General features: G+C 38.2%; 1 protein-coding gene across 4 annotated transcripts in view; it reads right to left on the bottom strand.

Moving 5' to 3' along the window:
• Positions 1-1,111: 1,111 nt before the first annotated feature.
• Positions 1,112-21,813, bottom strand: part of LOC108745548 (fasciclin-2) — a 97,493-nt gene continuing 76,791 nt past the window's right edge. Inside the window, exons 3-10 of one of the 4 annotated variants that reach the window (XM_018481738.1) lie at positions 19,814-19,983; positions 19,137-19,402; positions 17,749-18,805; positions 16,773-17,228; positions 6,393-6,524; positions 5,849-5,918; positions 5,168-5,293; positions 1,112-2,682 (exon numbers count right to left, since the gene is read on the bottom strand). In XM_018481738.1, the coding sequence (XP_018337240.1) occupies positions 2,541-2,682; positions 5,168-5,293; positions 5,849-5,918; positions 6,393-6,524; positions 16,773-17,228; positions 17,749-18,805; positions 19,137-19,402; positions 19,814-19,983 (2,419 nt within the window). In that variant the 3' untranslated portion in view covers positions 1,112-2,540. Of the gene's footprint in view, positions 2,683-5,167; positions 5,294-5,848; positions 5,919-6,392; positions 6,525-13,825; positions 15,918-16,772; positions 17,229-17,748; positions 18,806-19,136; positions 19,403-19,813; positions 19,984-21,813 lie in introns of those variants that run through there. The other 3 variants (XM_018481739.1, XM_018481740.1, XM_018481741.1) reach the window with 3 other exon arrangements.

Genomic DNA, 21,813 nt, shown 5'->3' with positions numbered 1-21,813 from the left:
TTTTTATCATTATATAAACAACCGCAATTAATCACCGTAATCACAGTGACTTTTGCAATGTCAATACAAATACACAGTGTCGCAAGAGTTGCCCTATCTTCATTTTACTTATCTCTCAATTTTAAAGAATAAAAATTTTTATCGTTATAGAAAAAGAGGAAGAATTTTAAAAATAATAAAAAAGAAAAAAAATAAAAAAGATGAGCTGCCCTTACGTCTCTTAATGAGGTAACTATAACATTGTAAAATATCATGACTAAAAAAATAAGAATAACTGAGAGCTTTTCTCACTCGAGGTAATAAAAAGTAAAAAGGTATAAATATACAAGGATAGTTATGGATTATATAAATGTACGAAGAACGAACGAACTCGCTACAAGAATATGCGAGATTTAAGTAGTAATTCACTCATAACTATAGTGGTCACACGCATGATCGTAAAACTCAACAGAGAACACGCGCGTATTAAACAATACGCGATCAGCGACAAAACAATGAAAAAGATGCAATTCGACATTTCCTTTCAATTACCCGAATGATAATTGATTCCATTAATTTGGCAACGTGAAAGAATCAGTCTTTAGATTTAAAAATAAATGAGAAAAAGATTGAACGTTACGATCACGGAGTCAAAAATTTACGAGAATAAAAGCGTGTCGAATATATATCGCGTATGAGTTATCTATCATTTATGTCTCTCAATTGATAGTCATTTCTAATCAAAAGACATGAAGAAGGATGAGGTATGGAGCTTGAGGGAAGGAAGATAATAGATTGTTCAAGGTGTATGTACAGTTTGAAGGTCGCAAAATCGCATACCTCGTTTAAAAGAGAAAGAGTTTTTCTCTGTTGGCGGAATATAAAAGCAACACTCATAGTCTTTAACATTCTGAAAATAGAGAGCTGCCCTTTTAAATAAGAATTAAAAATAAAACCTTTTAAAAGTACCTTTTTAGAAGTACTGGATGTGATTGCAATTAAATTGAAACACAATCAAGATTTCATCACGCTAAACTAATTGCTAAATAAACACGCTAAAAAGAAATAGAACAATTGATAAATAAAAAAAAAACACTTGGCATTTAAAGAAATGTACGTCAAAGAAATTAACAATGAATTTTGTTCACCATTTCCATCTTGTTCAAGAATATCTCAATTCTTTCGCTAACTAACGGAATTTAGATATGTCTCTTACTGAACTCCCTGAAAGAACCTTACAGTACTCTTTCTAATTAAATATTAATTCAATATTGAAAAGAATCTTTTTTTCAATAACGAATTAGAGCTGCCTGAATATTACAGTGTGAAGAATACGAGCGTTGCATTTTTACGCGGTTATACTTTTTAAATGCAATATATTCTTTCCGAACGAACACGAAGTTTTTTTTTTTGTTTGTCTTCACGCGCAACAGAGTACGACTTTCCGCGCGGTCTTCTTAAAGCCGCGCGCGACAAAGGACACGATACTACCCAGCGTACTAGACTGTAATAATCTAAAGGGTGCCTCGAAGCGTTCATCTAAATTGATCAGTCGACCTCTACCAATTGCACAACGAATTTTTGTACATTCTTCTTGCCAGCTTCTTCTTCTCGCGCAACCGATCTACCTACTCCTCGTTTCCTTGCATTTATACGTTATAATTATATCCGTAACTTTCTCCTTAAGAGCAATTACCGAGTAAGCTTCGCTTATTCCGTATTTCTCGTTTTCGTAAGCTATCGATTATCTGTGCTCCTTCGCATGCTTCGGCGAGTACAATGACGGGGCAAAAGAGTTCAAGACTGCTTTTATGTTCAAGGGACAAACCTTTCAAACGTGACATATTCTTCGATAAAAACTACCTTGGATCCATCTTTTTGATGTTATTTTCGAGCGATCTCACGATAGTCAAAGAACAAATATTTCGATCAAATCGCTTTCACTTCGAGCGTCTTAAAATCTTAATGTTTTAGCTAAAAGTACCGCGGAGAATATGTCAAGTTCTTAAAGTTTGCTCGCTTCTTTAAGCGGTTTAGCTTACGTTACATGCGAAATCAGACGTGCAGTGAAAACTTTTTCGCGGCAAAGTAATAGGCGAAGGATACGTTCACCAGTGGCGGGAAACGCTTTCAAGGGATTCTACGAGGAAGTGTAGGCGGCAAGTGTATCGCAGTACACGAGGTAAGAGGTTTCGAAAGGGTAGAAGGCGAGTCGGCGTGCGACTGTGAAACCGCGCACGTTTTTTTTTCTTTCTTTTCTTTTTTTTTTTAAGAGAGAAAAACGAAAAGCAGAGATTGGCGCTGAATGGGCGACAGAGGAATCGCGTGAGGCTTCATCCGGAAAAAATTCAGCGAGACGGATCGCTAAATCCCTCGTCTTCCCGCAAACGAGCTCGCGAATGTACGTACGACGATTCCCTCTGCGCTTCCTTCTTTTCGTTTCTTGTTTTTCATTTTCTTGTTTCTTCCTTTCTTTTTTTTTTTTTCGAGAACACTTTTTAGCCGGAAACCGCGCTGCGTTTTTCCGGAACGATTTACAATCTAGTACGCCGGAAGAATATCTAGACGGCTGAATCCTTGCCGACGAAGCCGGTCTTGGAGACGGACCTCTTGCCGTCAAAAGTGATGGAGGTCTCCCGGCGCAGTCCGGAATCGATGATCGGCGTGATCTTCTTTTCCTCCTTCAGCGGCTCCTTCTCGTCTCTGCAAAAGTGTCAAGACAACATTTGTCGGAGGACCGTGATTTCCGATGTCGGATTAACTTCTAATACCGGGCAGGAAAAAAAAATGAGAAAAAGAGAGCATGTCCATATGCGGCGCGTGGTGCGACATCGAATACACACGTTAGGCATGCTGTCATTCGCAAAGTAAAAGAACTGTCGTAGTGAGAGAAGCTTCGAAGAAACGATGCGTCTCTCTCTCTCTCTCTCTCTCTCTCTACGCGGATCTATATGCCATATACCATTTTCGATTCCGATAAATCCCGAGGAAGCCGCGTTTATTATGATTCTGAAGGAATTTCCTAACTAGTCCAAGCATTCAGAAAGTTGAACAGCGTCCAACTTTCTCAGCGTGCATATGCACAAAGTTTCGTAGAAGATTAAAAAGAAATTGCCTTCTATTTTTTACATAAATCTATTATAAATATATACGGTTTTTACTTCGAACAAATTTTTTTCAATTTTAAAATTATCTGACAAGGGACCATCTCGATATGCACAACAAATTAATGAAAATTTTTGATATCAGTAAAAGAGTCGACAGCATAAGATGTAAATTAAAAAAAAAAAAAAGGCAAAACCATATAGGTTTCAAAAAATGTTTGGTATTATAGTACGTAGTAAACATTCTGAAACGGATAATATTTCAAAAAATATTGATTTAGCTAAAAAATGTTTGAAACAAAAGTAATAGGATTTAAAAAAAAACGCTACCAGCTGTTGATTTTAAAAGATCCCAAAGTCAAATTAATATCTACATCTGCTTTTTTAAAGCCTATTACTTTTGTTTCAAACATTTTTTTGATAAATCAATATTTTTTTAAATATTAACCATTCCAGAATTTTTACCACGCACTATAATACCTGGGAATCTTACGGTCGTATTTTTTTTCTTAAATTTACATTTTATATATGCTGTCAACTCTCTTTTACCGATATCAAAAATTTTCGGTAATAATTTATTGTACAAATCGAGATGAGTTTAACATGTATTTTTTAATATAACTTGTGCTTTGTACATAATGCCCGCATTTTTAAGAAATAAAACTTAAATAACGAAGTTGAACGAAATCTATGAACATCATTAAAAAAAAATGCAGACCATTGAGTGGAAGTGATTTTCATTTTCAGAAATAAGAAGTTTTTGGAGCATTTAATTTATTTTAAAATAATTACAAAATAATATAGAAATATTTAGAAGATCGTACAAAATTCCTTATTTTTGCATAATTATATAAATTATATCCATTTTCGTTAAAATCCAAAGAAACAATGTCTTATGTTTCTGTCTTTCCTCGTCACGATAACTAACATGTGTTAATAATTTTCTCGTTACTTTATCATTTTACACCACTTCCACTCAAAGTACATCAAGTCGCTTATAATAAGCGTTTACTCGCAGTGTTATTTGCGCTTCGTAAAGCACAAAACTGGCAGGTCGAGAACAAGACTCGCATACTTGTTGCAACATTGTGCGGTGACGGAACGGACTAGAGAGAGAATTAAGGGCAAAGTGAGCGTTATTCCAAAGTGTATCGTGCATGCGGCATGGCCAAAGCTCAGGCGAGTACCGGCGAGCACTATGCGCGTTATTATTACGAAATAGCACTAAAGCGTGTCCACTTGAAAGCAGTATTCATTATACTGAAACTATTAATAAATATATGTCGAATTTATAAATAATATAAATGACAATTCATTCAAAATTAACTACTTTATAAACTAATCACGAATCATAAACGAGGAAGTGAAGTTATTTTCTTCTTTCAGATTTTTTTTTTTCAATAAAATATTACGAAATCTTTTCCGCCTCTTTGTGACTTATTTCACTGAATAAATCTGGAACAATAAAATAATTAGCAGTGATTAAAACAATTTTTTAATTAAAATTTCATCACCTCGAATTTCACCTTTTTCGTATTTTGCTAATAAAAAAGTAAAAAAATGAAATATGCGATCCATTATGTGCTACAGTCGTTAAAGTTATCCATAATCCGTCCCACGGTTGGAAAAGGGAGAGATATAATATGTACACTGCCTATGCGTAGCCACGAGTGGACACGGATGCCGGCGCAACGCAAAAGTGTAAAAGATAAATGTGTTGCAGGACGAGGGAGTGGTTGGCGGCACAACGAATGCGTATCCAACGAATCGAACGTGTTTTCTCCCATGCTCATCAAATTCTGTTTGATGCGTATCGACGACTTCCCTTACGAGGACGGATCATCGCCGAACGTTCGAGTTCAGCGATAGGTACCGTCGTCGCTTGGGGAAGTCAGGTAAGAAGAGTACGCAGAAAAAAAAAAGAAGAAAAGAGAAGAGATCTCCGAGAGCTTTGAAAGAGAAGATAAGAAAAAAAAAAATAAAAAAGTAGAGAACGTCATGCAAAGTGGAAAGCTGTGTCGGATCCCCTTCGTGAGGGGCCATGCTTCTTACTGATTTCGCTTATACATCGTTTTCTCTCTTACATGGCAGTGTGTTTGACCAATCTAATGGTATTTTTTCCACTACTTGAGTCTTGGATGGCCGTGACCCCGGCGACATTGGCCATTTTTTGGTCGCAATACGGCAATGGAAACCGCCAACCGTAAAGACTACCGGTAAAAGAAAAAAAAGAGAGAAATACGAGAGGAGCCAAAGTGTTTGTCTCTGTGTTTGCCGGCGGGCTACTCTCTAACACATTTAATATCGCGACTCTACCACCGTCATCGCATTCACTATCGTCCTTTCTATCGCGCGAGACGCGATTATGCGAGGCTGAATTGCAGGCGTTCTCGCAGAATCGTGTAGAATATATCTCATAACTTGAGAGAAATCTCTCTGCGACTCGCGTTTAGATCTAATCAAATTATCGGCGAGACGAAGATGTAATACGGACTCGACGAGTCAAAATAGAGTGAAGACGGAAGGAACAAAAAAAGACCGTACCGGACATGTGAACGAGAGTTCAATGACGGGTGCAAAGTTCGATAAATATGATAAAGTAGCGCTAGACTTGCCAAAGCACAATGTAGAATACATATGTAATAATATAAACGAGATGCGGTAAAAACTGTAGATAGAAGTGTATCCAAAAAAGAGTATCCCATAATACATATATATTCAGAATATACGTTGCGTGAATTTCGAATATTCGGAAAGAGACTCACCTGCCGAGCTTCGTGTCTTCCTCGTCGACTGGTTTCCGTCGAGATCGTTCGCGCATGAAGTTAATAATTCCTATAACGCAAAAGAGAACAAACGTTATTGTGGCGGAATGTTAACAATCATAAAAGGACGTGCAATATTTTAATATTCACATAGATTTACAAAATAATTATAATTTAATTTTTTACATCACATGCACGCGTTCGGAATATTTTTCTGCGTTACTAAAAAGCTTTTATACATGCGAGTTTTAAATACAGTAATTAAATCCTAAATTTGCCTCCTAGATTTCGAAATTATTCATATGTATTTTTATAATTAAATTCCGAAATATATAAATCAAATGTTGTAGCCGTAATGAGTAATAACCAGAACTTTGTTATCGAATGGCGTGATTGGCAGATATAACTAATGCATGATGCACGTAATTAATAATAATGCGAATGTAAACTGAACTTCGATATTTCCCCTTTATACTACAATAACGCGAGGATATTTATCAATGATCTGTTCAAGCTGTACTCGATGATTTAACGCCTGGCTCACCTATCTTGCGCACGCAACAGCAGATGGCATCGATGACGATAAAGATGATGAATATCGTCGCGAGGACAATGCCGATTATGGCTCCGCTCGACATTAACGGGCCTTGATGCTGCAGCACGCTGGTATCTACACCTTGAAAGACGATAAAAGCACATCATTCTTAAACATATCCATCGTGATACTATATGTATACATATGTATATCGCAGACCGTTAGTGCAAAAGCGATACTGAACGATGTTTGGTGATGGTTAACAATCGTTGCATTTGTACGCGTACTTGTGTGATATACATCGTGGAAGCGCTTGCGGAAAGGTACGATAAGACATTTTTGAGAAAACGTACTGGTATGTTTTTTTTTTTTTTTCTGATCTAACAGAACCGTTATTGTATATATACAAAATTATTAAATAATTTAATTTAATTTTTAATTTAATTTTTGATACAAAAAAAATCAATCGATTTTACGACGCAACGGTTACAATTTTGTGGCAAATTATACAGCTAGTAGTCCTCCTGTTTAAGTTTGAAATACACGATTCTAAATATAATTGCAAATAATTAATTTAAAATAATTGTTATGTGTTCATAAACTATTAAGTATTAAACAGTTACTTATTCAATATTAAACAGTGTTACTAACAGTATTATCGGTTATATTATTGATGTCAATATATTATTGGATAAACATATATTATATAATACAACGTTAAAATATGAGATAAAATTCTGTCGATACGTCGATGCGGTAATTAAGATAATTACTTCTCGAGTATCGGCCGAGGTGTCGCATCACCAAACACGTTCCACGTACAATGATATTTTAGTTTCCTGAAAAGAAACAAGATCTCGGCGGGGTTGTGTGTGGGGGAAATGCGGCAAAAATCCGTCTTTATCAAAGGAGGAAACCAAAAACCAGAAGGCAACAACGACAAGACATACAAGTAGTGATGGTCAGTTAAGGAGACACACAGTGTGCAGGTGAGTGTGTTTTTGTGTGCGTGTGTGTGTGTGTGTGTGTGTGTGTGTCGCGTGCGTGTTATGTATTTTTTGTGTACGTGTGTGTTATACATCGGTTAATGGATCGCGATAATTAGCGCACTGCAGAGCGTAGAAGCGATAGAAGAGTCTCATTTCGCAACACCATACAACACGAGCTGTGCTAAAAAGCTCAAGGGAGGAGGAAGGAGAGAGGGGAGGAAAAAGCTCATTCACTAGACTCCCACAATCGAATGTTAGTTTCTACGCGCCACTAGTCTAAAAGTGCTACCTCCACACAAAAAGCCCCACCACTGTAAGTGCCTCGCATTTAGTTCTGTCTCACGTTCACTCATTCTCTGTCATTTCTCTTCCCACATTCTCTCACTACCATCCAATCCTTAACAGAGCTCTCAACTACGTTAGTTAGCGGCCAACATCTTGCACTTGCTTGTACTTTAAGGGGATATTTACCGTTTCTTTCGGTGACGCGCGTCGCTTCCCGTGGTTTATTTTTTATCATAATTATAAAGTAAAGAGGCGATGATGTATAATGATAAGCGAAAAAATAAATAAGACCGCCGAAAAAGAAACCATCTCAAATTGCAAACGCGCGGCCAGAAGAGCTCTCAGCTGAGAGATATTCTTGACAACGATCATCTCATCTCCTTCCCCTCTTTTCGCCCGTCATTCCGTTCGGAAAATTCTCCACACACAAGCCCGGAAAATTGACAACTCCGGCACAGGATACAATTTGAAGGTGGCTTCTCCGCTGGCTCGGATTTGTCCATCCGTATTGTTCTTTTTTTTTTCTCCTTAGACACTCACATATATATTTTTTTTTACGTCGTTCCGTTGTATTTACAATATTGAATATTTCGCACAGGAAAGAACGAAGTTATACGAGTTTATCCTCCTCATAAATACGAACATATTAGGCACTAGGCTAGTACATATCCTTAGACGTATGTAAATGTTTTATCTACCTATCTATGTATACTCTCTATATATACGTTTGTACATATACGTGTATGTATGTATGTATATGTGTGTGTGTGTGTGTGTGTGTGTGTGTGTGTGTGTGTGTGTGTGTGTGTGTGTATATCATGTTATGTGTGTCTGTGTATTTGTAGTGTGTAAATATATACCCTTCGAAAGATACGAGCGGAGTCCACGGTACCGTAAAAGATAAAAAAAAAGAAAGAAAAACACCGGGAGAAGAATACAAGGGGATTGCTACGCGCTATCATCGAATGTCTCGTAAAAGTAACCGGGGCGACAACGGAAACTCACAACGGCCACGTTGAAGTTCGATTTCGCATTCCGGTCTATTTTCGGTCCGTGTCGTAGCGTGTCTAGCTCCGGGTCGGCGCGATTATTTCTTAAACCTGGACAATCCGTGTACCTTCGGCAACCCGAAGTAAATTCAGTGGCACGTACATCCTTTTCTCTTCTACCTTCACCCGAAAAAAAAAAAAAAACTGTGCCGACATAAAGGAAAAAATTAAAGGATATACTACACAGTTTTTATCAATATACTCTCATTTCCGTAAGCGGCTTAAGTATCTTCCTTCTCCGACGCAAAACTAATTCTGTTTATAGAGATTCTGTTTAATGCGCTGGAAAAAAAATCTCTCAAATCCGAACCTTATTACGATTAAATAAAATAACAGAATAGAAAGGACTAAAAGGGCCGCAAAAAAATGTGCTAATGCATTGGCGGAAGGCTTTTCCGAATGCGGAGACGGCCGTTTATTATTTTATTAACTGAGTTTTACACACTGAAACGCGATTTTGTACACAAACTTTTAGGCACTCGACATCTTTTTATCAATATTTCAGCATTAAATGTATCATTAAACTTTTCCATTATCAAGAGAATAATGAAATCGTCGATTACTAAATTTAATTTTATGCAAATAAATATATATCTTCACGTCGAGTAATATTGACGTAGGTATTTCGAGAGATAAAACGACGCAACGGCAAAAATTAATTTTAATTGACAGATTATTTAGAGTGATTTTAGTTATGCTTTTCCACAGTGGAAGGATTAAAATAACGCTAGTTTCGCTGCGCGGATTCGAGGATCTGATGAACTGGGAAATCGCGCGAAAACCGTGCAAACGTCCATCGGAAATAGATCGCGGAGAGTATCGTGCTTATGTTTTTATGTACATTTCTCGCCCTCTCATCGTTCCAGTCCTCCGGTTCATCCTCTCGAGTTCTCTTTAACGCAGTGGCTATTTATAAGCGACGCGGCGACGCCCGGAGGTTCCACGAACGGATTCGCATTCGCGAGAGCAGACCTATTCGACTTTTCTGCGTTTTCCTTGTTTCCACCTCCCCCACGAAGTCGCGTGGGTACCGGAGGATGGACCCGACACGTCAGCCAGCGCAAACACCCGGCTGCTCTCTCCTCCTCTCGAGCGATTCATTTGTACGCGCGCGGAGAGATTATCTCTGTAACGAGAAACACTCCAGCTGCTGCTTACTGCCGCTGGGAAACTTCTTGCTTAAACACAGACACGTTCCGATTGTACGTATATATTTGACGTGTATTATTTCGGCGTCTCTCAGGAGGAGAAACGTTTTGGGAAATGCGGTACCTAATATACGCAACCTTGAAGTATTAAAAAGTGACAACTCGCGTTTTAGGAATTTCAGCTAAATAAAATGAAGAAATGAATTTTAGAAGCTTCTCTCAGCTTTTTTTTTTTTTAAATTATAAAAAAAGAAACCGATTGATTTTGACGGAACGGAAGATCGTTATTTGTATACCTGTAATTTAGAATCACTTCAATTGGACACGGCAGGCGCGTTTTCTTCCCGCAAGATAAATTCTGTATAATCGTACAATCGTACCGTATAAAGTGAGTGAATTGGAATAATTCCCGCATTCCCCGCTAATTGATTCCGTCCGCAATCACGTCCTCGAGATGATGACGCCGGGGTGCTTGAAGCACGTCCGGGTGAAAGCAAACGCTCGCGCAGACAATGAGTCGTCGGGTTGCCGAATGGAGCATTTATACGCTCGCAATTTATCTGGACGGCGCAGTTTGCGCGGGGGGATCGATCCTCGAGTACGAAACACAAAGCCGCCTTGATTTCCCGGCAGAGACAATTCTGGCCGCGGCGCAAGAATCGAGGATCGATTGATCCTGCCAGACTGCGGGAGGGTCGGTCGCGTGCGTCTCTCTGGTTTGAGGCTCTCCGCAAACACGCCCGTCTACGTTCTAGGCGGAGCCGGAGAAGGAACGAATAGTGCACGTTCGCGTAATTAGTCCGTGCGAATCGCGACACGTTGAACAATCGCGAATAAAGAGCCGTTTGTTCGCGACTGTGTAGCCCTCGTATCCCTGCGTCGCGGGCATTTAACGTTAAATTACTGTCTGTTCTGAATTACTTGTATCCTTTACGAAGAAACTACACAACGTATTCTCAGGGTATTCTTGTTCACGAATTTCGCGCTGAATTTCACTGTCTAATTTTGACGCGGCGAAGACATCGGTGATATTGCGAATGAATTGAAATTAGTTAGGCAATGTTAATACGAAATTAAAATAAAAACAGCGAATTTAACAGTGAAATGCATCGAGTGTAAAATTAATTCAAGTTAAATATGGGTAAATGATCAAATACAGGCAATAGGCTTTACGGTTCTTTTTTCGATATTGATGAAAATGGACTGGACTTTGACAGAATCATGTTACTCTGTTCGAGTAAGAGGAAGACCGTATCTTTATCGAAGCGGTGGACTGAATCGATACCGTGGTCTGTTCGTTGCAATTTCTCGAATCCTTTTATCGAGACAAAGTGCGAATTTCGAGGGATTTCGTTTGGCCAGTTCCAGTTACAATCGTTCCGGAGCTTTCCAGGAAGCCGCCCGGTGATTTCCGCCAGAAAAGAGGAAAACTCATTGGAGGCAGATTCGAGACGGATGGAAAACCATTTCGACGATCGTCCCCTTCGAATCGTTTTCTTCTGCGTTTCATCGCGTCTGCTTCTCGACATTGTCTTTATCATCGGTTTAAAGCCTTCCGCCTCTCTCTCCGCGCTTGTCTCTCATCGGTTTAAAGCATCGTCTGAAAGAGACTTTATTCGTGCATCCACGCTTTCTTTCACTAATTCCGCTTTGTGACGTTTCCGAAATTACGTTGGAGTTTATTGTTACGGGGGGTAAAACAGGATACTCGGGTGTATAAGACGTTGTCGTTTTCCCGTCGACTGAATCCAGTCGAGTCTTTACGATTGTAAACGGAAGGAGCTTGTTTTCCGTCAGGGTTTATCTATCACGATATTTAATCACACCTGTGGCTAAGAGTCTCAATGTCGGCTTTATAATATTATCGACACAAGTGTAATATTTTGTGACAAGTGTCGATATTTTGAAACCGGATTAATCAATATCATTCTATCGCTCGGAAAATAGAAGAGCGGGAAAAAGAAATCGAATAAGAATTAAGAAATTCGACATGTACGATGAAACTCACTTCTGATCCGATGTTTTCTTTTCATTTTTTCTCTCTCTCTCGAGACTCAGGATGTTATTGGTTATTCCAGTTCCGAGGGAATACATTTGTGAGAAAAGTTACTATTTTTGTAACCGGTGTATTCGTATAAGATTTGCAGACGTGTTTGTTTTCCATAAATTCGCGATAGTGTGCCTCAGTCTCGATAAAACTTTGTTGCGAATGTCGAAGAAGATCTCGGGCCACTACAATATTACCAATTCGTAATATTATTCAATGTAATCGGTAATTAAGATCTCATTATTCTTACGCTACGTTCGGTTATGTATATCTATGTCACATTTTTACCATATCAAATTTTAATGACAGATTTTTTATGGATATATATATATATATATATATATATGTGTGTGTGTGTGTGTGTGTGTGTGTGTGTGTGTGTGTGTGTATAAAATCGATTTTTTTTTATTAAAAAAATTTTTACACAAAACATTTCAGTTTTCATCAATATTAAATGTCTCAGCCATCTATTTTGAAATACAATCTCTGCTGAAATTAAATTTGAAATAAACAGAAAAATAAAGTAGCTCTCGAGAATCGGTTTATTTTAATTTAGAATTTTCAGAATAGTCTCAATTCATAAAATTCAATTTCATTTTTCAATTATAAGAATTTCACAAAACCATGCTGCCTTTAAAATTCGCATAATGGAAAATCGAAGTTGTTAGAAAAAAAAAAATCTGTCATCAAAATCCAATATGCTGTCGTCGTATTAAATGCCGTGAACGAGTTCTCCACGTTCTCCGCGTTCTCCACCTAAACGGGGACGGCGTGTATGGAATGGGAACATCGCCGATGAGGCTCGGCGTGACGCATCGCTAAGTTAAAAAAAAAAATAAAATAAGGGGAGTAATGATAACAAAGCGCATGCCATGCGTTGTGGACTAATATCTAAGAACCCAGGCATTGCGAACAGACATAAAAGAGACGTAAAAAGATTTAGGTCGAAGACCTCGTCACATCGAGATCGATCGTCGGTGTTTTCGCGTGAGCCTCGCGGGGGAGGCGATCGATGCGTATGTGTTCGTGTGTGTTCATGTGTGTGTGTGTGTGTGTGTGCGCGCGCGCGCGCGCGTGTGTGCGTACAGGCACTTGAGGTAAAAGACCGCCCGTTCCGGATACGACCAGGTCTTCGAGATCGAACCGCGCTCCTTTTGTAGTCTCTTATTCAGGAATCGAAACCGTGTAATTTCGCCAAGTTCAATTTTCGACGTGAAAGAATAGTAAGAGAAAATGTACCTTACACTAACCGTCCCGCTGTTCTCGGGTCGGAATGATTACGTCGCGAAACAGGAGAATGAATAAATGGGAAAATTCATTCAATGAATTCTCTCGACGAGTTGAAGTTAAAAGTGTGGCTTTTAATTTCCAACGACTTTTAATTTTCTGTAACTTCTAGTTAGAGTTTATAATTTTAACTGCTTTCATTTTTTATCATTAAAAAATTGTTTTGCAATGCAATATTCTAATTTATTATGGAATATCGTTGACTTTTAACAATTTACTTGAGTACCTCGATTGCTCTGCTCGATGTTCAAGAACGGTTTACGTATCTTTCCGCATCAAAATCCAAACTAATCAAAATTAGACCGATCTCGATTCCACATCTCATCGCCCGAGATTAGTGATTAATTACGACAGTGGTTACTAGTGATAATTACGGCGGTGATAGCGGCAACTGCCGGTAACGGCGGTTATGGATACGTAAGAGCTACGGCGATAATAAATTTATAATTATATTGTAAATATGTGTAATAAGAATCATATAAATCGTAATGATCGTAACACACAGATCATGCGCACACTAAACATGTATTTCAAAAACTAGTCAAGCGAAACTAATGACTGAATAAATTTCCCAAAAAAAAGAAAAAAATAAAGATTACAAAAAGTAGATAAACAAATTGAAGGCAAGAGAGGAGAGAAAAATCAGACGCAATTTTCAAAAATTAACCCAACTAAAATATTAATTGGCAGTCGTGTGAGAGTCATCGTATTTTGGATTTTGTTTCGCGATTAGTCGTAGAACCCGACCGTAGAATTACGAATCACGATAAATGCTTTTAAGATTCCCACTCCAAATAAACAATTCTTTATGAAGAATTACAACGATTTTATATCTTAGTATTGCATAAAAATACACAGGAATATATTGCATGTAAAACACAGCAATTTAGATGACAACAGTTTACTGCTATTATCCCGTGAAAAAATGCGAAAAAAATTGTCTCCAAGATATACCAATTTTCATTACCCGCGTCACGATTTCTTTATTCATTTCTCTTTATGGTCAGCTCTATGTTTGCATTGGATATAGTCGGGTTCTAGGATTAAAGTTCCTGGATCTTGTGTGCGTGACGCGACTTCGCGAGGAGTTCCGCTCGCTCGTGTGAAATTCTTTGCCTCGTAAAAGAACATCGCACGAACGCGAATCGTGGATATAAGTGTCGACTTTTACGAAGGAGGAAAATGTCCCACTTCTCAAGGCCTCAATAAAAACGGATTTTTTTTTTTCCCCCGTAAAGGCAAATTTCGTCGTTTTTATGCTGTATAACTTTATCAATTTTTTGTTCCGATTGCTATGATGAATCTGCGAATATCCGAATACTTCATCGACCGCATTTGCTTAATGGCTCTATTATTCTTCTCCCTCCCTTTTGTTCGTTCGATCAATCTTCGTAATTAAGAACGTTCGTAATTAAGATCTTATAAAAATCAGATCGCAAAAGACGTGAAAAAAGTTTCATCTAAAAATATTTTGGACGTATACTGATCGGCAAACACAGTAAACAGCTCCGATGCACCAAACTGTACGTATTCTACGGGACACGATTATTACATTCGTATTCGTGCGTGATTTACGAGTCGCCGCGATTCTAATCGCGACTATTCGTTCCCTTAATATCGATTATATAACATCCTTCCTCTTGGTCGGTAAACTTTGCGCGTGAATATAGTAGACAATTCAGGGCAGTAGTACTCTTACGGTCACTATCTTATGGTCTCACACTCATATAGTCGTAGCTATCCGATATAAGTCGTTAATTTATTCTCGAACCAACCTATATATAGGGAAGCACATTCTTCTTTTATCTATCGATATAACACATACCATACAAAAGGTTCGTAAACTGCAAAAGTTGACGAAGCGTAGTCGTGACTTATCTTAAACCTTTTTAAAAGTGCATAAATCTGACTTTAATTAAGAAACGAAAATTATAACGCGCGAAATAATTGTTACAGCACACTCGTTTTGGTTACGTCAATTCTCTTGCACGCTCTCGTGGCGGTGCGAGGGAATATTATTCTTGCGCACTGCGATACCCGTCTCTCTTACAGAAATTACCAAAGTACAGCCTTAACTTATATATGAGAAAGAAAAGTGAAAATAAACGTACCAGTACGTTTATACTAACACGCAGCGAGCATTCAACAAATAATACGTATAAATACACTTCGCATAACGACTTTTTCACGTTGTTCCTTCTTAAAGAAACTCACTTGAACGCCATAATCTTTACTCTCGGAATGTACCGGCGAACGTATCAATTTGTTCTTCGTTGTCGATCGTTTACCGCTAAATGGATATATAAATGAACAGATACTATCGTGTGTACAATTGTCCCGCGATGAAACTTTCGCCGTCGTGTCTCGCACGAAATCATTTTAACGGAAAAACGCTTTCGTATCCGAGATGCCTAGGTAATTCGATCAGGTTCGAACGAAACACGAAAGAGTTTCGCAGGAAATCACGAAAGAGGATGTGTTATATTAGTGGAGCGTATGTGTCACTTTCGTCCATCGTGGTGTCTCGCTTGTACTGTCGGCCTCGCGAATTCGCCTCGCTTCCTATCGCGTGCATTCACGACGGAGGGAGGATTAGAGCGCGAGGAGCAAATATCCCTGACGGCGACTCTAAATGGCTAGAGATAGGAGCATTACTGCTGCGGTAATGGCGACGCCGGTCTTGCAAGTATCACCAGCATTACTGTAGTCCACAGTGATGCCCGTAGATTCTGAATGGATAAAAAGGCTCTGTGTAATAAAAAAGATCTTCCCCGCTTCAAGTACGTCGTCGTCGAGTAAAATATTTTTTATGTCTTTACAAGCCCGCCCCCCGACGGTCACCGGGTAGCTTTAGCTAGCTGGTGTCTTGCGAGCAGGGTCAAGGGATCTGAGGACTTCTTCAAATCCTGTAATCTCGATTAGACGCCAGAAGGGCCGGGGGCTCTTGATACTTTTATCAAAATTAATTCTTTCCATTCCGCGTAAAATAGAAGGCAAGTTAATTAGTTGTGACATGCATAAAAAAAAAATCGCAATCGCGATACCGAAATTCATATTGCAAATATATATTAACGTAATGAAGACAGTTTATTCCTATAAAAACGTACGTTATATCTAAAAATAAAAGTGTAAAGTATTAAACACGTTTTAGTTAAAACGAACGGCGTTAAAGTATTTAGCGAGCAAAATAGCCATTTAGGCCTTTCTGATGATTACAAGATCGTTTCCGCCGTCGACAGAACCAATTAGAAAAGTTATTGAGAAAAAAATCAATACAAAAAAAAAAAAAGATAGTTTAACTGAGTGGAAACCTCTTAGACGAGAGGAAACGAAAGACCTCAAATAACCCTTTTCCCTCCCCCTTGAATGAACAAAAATAGGGGCGACAAAGTGACAAACGATTTGAAGAAGATCGCGAAGAAAAAAATATTCAGTGCAGTAGCTTCGTGCACATATATATATTTCAAAAGGAATCAAATATATCTCGAGTGGAAATCATTACGAAAAATGTAAATACGTCATGACAATAATTATATTGGATCGTAGGAACATCGAAAATCAATTGCGAAGGGCCACTAACTTACCTCTAGCCGTCCTGATCTTGACGTATCCAGGTTTGCCGTAGCCCATCACGTTGTGAGCCTGGATCTCGACTATGTAGAAAGTATCGTATTTCAGTTCCTTGAGGAACTGCCTCGTCCTGCTTTGGGATTTGACATCTATCGATTGGCAGGTTTCCTGCACCGCTTCCCACTCGCCAGCGACACGTCTTATCTGGCAGTACTTGATCAGGTACTTGTCTATGGGTTCGCCATTGTCGGGCGGCGTCACCCAGCTGAGCTCATATTGATGACTGTACGGGGACTGCTCGTATTCAGAGCCTGGTGTGGTCAGAATTCTCGGATCTTTCGGCACCGTTCTACCGGGTGTGATCTCTCGGTGGAAGTTACCAAAGTTACCCAGACCGACCTCATTTCTCCCGGCGAATCGGAAGTCGTAGGGCGTCTGCGGTTTCAAACCCTCGATGACGTACAGCGTACCTAAAGGATATTGTTTACGTGACGTTTAACTATACGTTAAATTACGTAAAGAAGAACACAAGCTAAGAAAATAATTAAAATTATAGCACAATTTGACTTTAGTGTATAACTATAATGTATGTTTTGTATAAAATAATGTTTTATTGGTTCTATACCGTAAATATAATAATAAAGTAGATATAAATAAATATCATCACAAATTATAATTAGATTTCTTTATTTTTTCAGACTTTATATATCCTCATAAATAAACTTTAAATTTTGTATTGTCCAATTAATTTGTTATGTATATATTTAAGAGCAAAATAAATGTTAGCGAGTCACAATAAATGTTCTCAAATATATCTGAGTTGATTAATTCGTTAATTTATATATAAATAAGATTAATTTTTTGTAAATTCGTAAATATAGATATATAGTAAATATAGATATATAGATATTCTTGCGAAATATATTAAGATCTTAACTTTTTTGTAGAGTTCATTAAAATTAAAAGAATATATATATATTTAAGACTTACCAACAGACCACGTCTTATTCTTCGCGTTTTGCCAAGTTTGCAATTCCTCTTTGTACTGTACAGTAATAGTAATGACAGGCAAATCTGGATGTACGGGCGGTTGCAGATCGAATCTTATCGTCGTGGCGGTAATTTCAGCCATCTTGACGCTGAAGAGCTCGCCGGGTTTCGCCGCTTCCCTCAACTCTATCATACGCTCCCGCGTGCCGTGAGTATTCATAGCGATGCATTTATAATGCGTGTAATATCTCCGGTCGATCGGTCTCACTTGGAGATTGGAAATCGGCCCGTTACCATACTGCTGGAAAAAAGCGTCGTTTTCGATCTTCTGCTCATGCAAAGTCCAGCGTATTGTCGCGTTCGGTATGCTCTCGGCTTCGCAAGTGAGATTAATTGGTTTCGATTCCCAAGACCAGGTGACGTTCCGCATGGTGGAGGAGAAGGAGGGCGGAAATTCCACAGTCAAATGACCATTCATGTAGGCGACGCCGGCAGTATTTTCCGCCACACACTCGTACAGGCCATCGTTATCAGTGAGAACGTCAGTGATTGATAGAATGCCGATAGTCACATCGCTAGACATGTTGTCTGGTTCGTTCCTCACGATGATTCGGTCGTCTTCCGACTGAGCGCCATCCGCGTATGGCTTGTCGAGGGTGAATTTCCTAAAGCTCACCTTGGGTGGTGGTCGACCGAAGGCCTTACATTGGATTTCCACGCTTTTGCCCTCCACCACGGTCTTGTTCAAGAACTCCATGATTTTCGGTTTGATGATCACATTTATTTGGGTGGTGACAGTAGCGGTACCTGCGGCGTTTGTTGCCATGCATTGATACTCACCCGAATCTTCGCGCTTCACATTTGTGATAGTGAGTATACCCGTGACCGGATCGACACCGAAGCGATCGGTAATGGATAGATTCTGTTGGGTTAGAGACTTCACCCACGTAATTACTGGTGGTGGCTTGCCAGTACCATTACACTTAATGTCTGCGTTTTCGCCTTCGATAACGTCTATTGGTTTCGTAAACTCAACGATCACAGGTCGTATGTGTACCTAATAAGAATTAACAAAGTTTTATTGGTAAAAAAAATTTTTTTACAAAAAAATACACAGATTAAAATTTTTAAGCAAATATATATGATCTCAAAAAATTATTAGCAATTAAAAAATATATTAATAAATTTATAGCGTGTTAATAGAAATTATATATAAATTAAAAGTTGCAATATTGTTGTAACAAAACCATTAAAGTATGACAAATAATGAGCATAAACACAAATGTAATAATTATTCAGTTCATAGAAAACGTTTATAAATTTTTGAAATAATTTAATTTGATTTTTTTTAATTCAATGCAATTTAATGAAGATATTAATTGTAGTACCTCAACGCGAATAGGTCGCTCTTGCAATTCTCCTGTAGTCTGCACCGATGCCCGACATATATATATACCATCATCGCTTTTTTGGACATTCTTGATCTTCAAGGAATAAGTGTTTATGATATAATGATTATTCGTTTTGATCACCTCTCCTTTGAAAAGCCAATCAACCGAAGGCGATGGCCTAGCGCGTACTTGACAATGAATATCGAAGTCGTCCCCAAGAATCGGATACTGATTTGGCGGTGCATTCTCCCACGTGATCGCAACTATTAATCACAAATCGGAAATTTTGTTTGGGAAAATATTACGACATATACGACATATATCTCTCGGAAGAGAAAAAAATGTATATATTGTTTAACTAATTTCAAATCTATTTAGATTTAATAAAACTAATAATTTTACTGTATATATCTTACAATTTAGATATATAATTCACTTTCTACCAAAAATATTAACTAGAACGAAATATCCATTATTTGATGTTCTATATCTGCCTTATTAAAAAGTGATACACGATTTCCAATGACATTTTAATAAAGAAAAAAAAATTCTTTAATCATTTCATCGTGATATTAATTAAGTACTGCTCGATGTACCTCGCTGGGAGATATTTTATTCTATATCGGAATAAATTCATTTAAAAATGCAATAAGGCTTTTTAATTCTATACTCACTAATAGTATCGATTGTCACAGATTTGCTTAACTGCACATTACGTGCATAATTCCCTTTGCACGTGTACGTCCCAGCTTGTTCCTCCGTAAGGGAATTAAAGTATAGGGACAGTCTACCATCTTGGTGCAATTCGGTGTACCTGGTTGGCTTCGTATTATTATTGTTTCTGCTGTGGAGAATAACATCACAATTTGCAAAACAATTCGCAATATCAGTTAAAGCACACCAAATTAATGGTAATGATCAGTGACACCGCATGACGATATTGCGTTCGTACACGTTCTTCGTGAATGACGCGAGAATGACGTGTAAACGACAACGAGATGCATTCACATGACCTCATATTATTCAACGTTGCATAGTATGGCATAGAGCGTATCGATGTATGATGCGAGTATAGGTATATGATATGATGTATTCAAGCAATTTCCATATAGTATATCGGGCGACGAGATGCCGGATGTAATATCGCGTGACGTTGACTATAAAGGTTACAAATATGGATTCTGCGGATTAAGAAGATGGCTAAAAGTGATAGGATCAAAAGCGTGGCTGCTGTGAAATCGCGTTTCCGTCTTCGGAAGATAGAAAATCATCAAAACAAACTTTTGTATCTCGAATAAATATGAGAAAATAGGGAAATATCGTAAACATCCAAAAATTAATTTATATTATCGCGAAGCAGCTTCATTATGACAATCGCACAAACATAAATGCAAACAATGATGTGGTTGGCATAAAAAAATCTTTAAAAAATAATACGATATTACCGCAACAACACCAATGACAGTCTGTCAACTTGTACAGAGCGATCGAAAAAGATCCCGATGAAAATTTTTATATGTATATAGATTTTTTTTTTAATAAATGGCACTTAAATATTTCTGGTTCAATTTGTCTCTACATATCGATTCTCGTAACAGCCTGTATTATGGAATGTAATATGGAGAACATATAATAGAGTGGCGCAAATTGCTCGAATCGGGGTGATTTTGTCCGGGAATGTCACACACGGCACGCTCTTGACGACGAATGTACTTAATTATGCAAATCGTACTCGGGGATCGAGTAATCGTGCAAATACGCGACACGACGAATCAGTTACAAGGGTTAACGTTCGTTAGATTATTTGATCGCTGGATTAAATACTTTACAGTATGAGCGACACGTGGTACATATATTAGCTGTTAACGATATCGACAGAACTTGCATGAATAAAGACATAAATATTGCAGATGAGGGTGAAATAATGTTTGCAAGTGTGCACAGAATTGCGCCATTATGGAGCCGCTTAATTACTGCTGAGGCACACAATCACATATACATGCGCAATGCCCTAGAAATATTGTGTTTCATTTTTAATCCTGTGAGCTCGCGCAGTTTAATTATAAAGCTAGTTAACATCCAAAACTAGAGAGCTTAAGCGCATAAATTTTCAGGGACGTGTACAAGCATAAAAAAATTTAAACAAAAGGTTTTTTGCACAACAAAAAGAATTCTATTTTGAAATTACAAGTTAAAAAATTAAACAGGTAATTTAACTTTTATGTGCTCAATATGCTAAAAATTTACGTATCTTCAAAATCGATTTTTTTTTTCTTTCTCTCGCAATAAACGAAATCAAATTTGAATTTTATTAACAGAGAAATTAAAAAAAAAAAGCTCTAGGGTTACTCGGTATGCGTGAACGTGTAAACGAAAAATTCGTTACACGCATTTTTTTCCGGCCAACGAATTTCCTCGTTTTGGCATGTGCGGGCGCTCAATAAGTCAGGTTTAGTACGACCGACCGTTCGAAACTTTTCCGGCTTAACGAGCAATAGCCGGTTCGCGAACTGCAATCGGTTCGCGTTGCAGCAATTAAGAGCTCCATGGTGCGGACTGCGGGAAACGTGGTTACATCGTGGGAAAATGATTGTATCGAACTCGGGACGAAGTGACGGGTGAATGTGCTCGCAAATGAGAAAGGTGGAAATAGGGAGGAGCAGCGAACGAATGA

The sequence above is a fragment of the Trachymyrmex septentrionalis genome, unplaced genomic scaffold, assembly GCF_001594115.1.
Source record: "Trachymyrmex septentrionalis isolate Tsep2-gDNA-1 unplaced genomic scaffold, Tsep1.0 scaffold14, whole genome shotgun sequence".
Taxonomy (NCBI): Eukaryota; Metazoa; Arthropoda; class Insecta; order Hymenoptera; family Formicidae; genus Trachymyrmex; species Trachymyrmex septentrionalis.
This window is presented reverse-complemented; position numbering and strand designations above follow the sequence as displayed.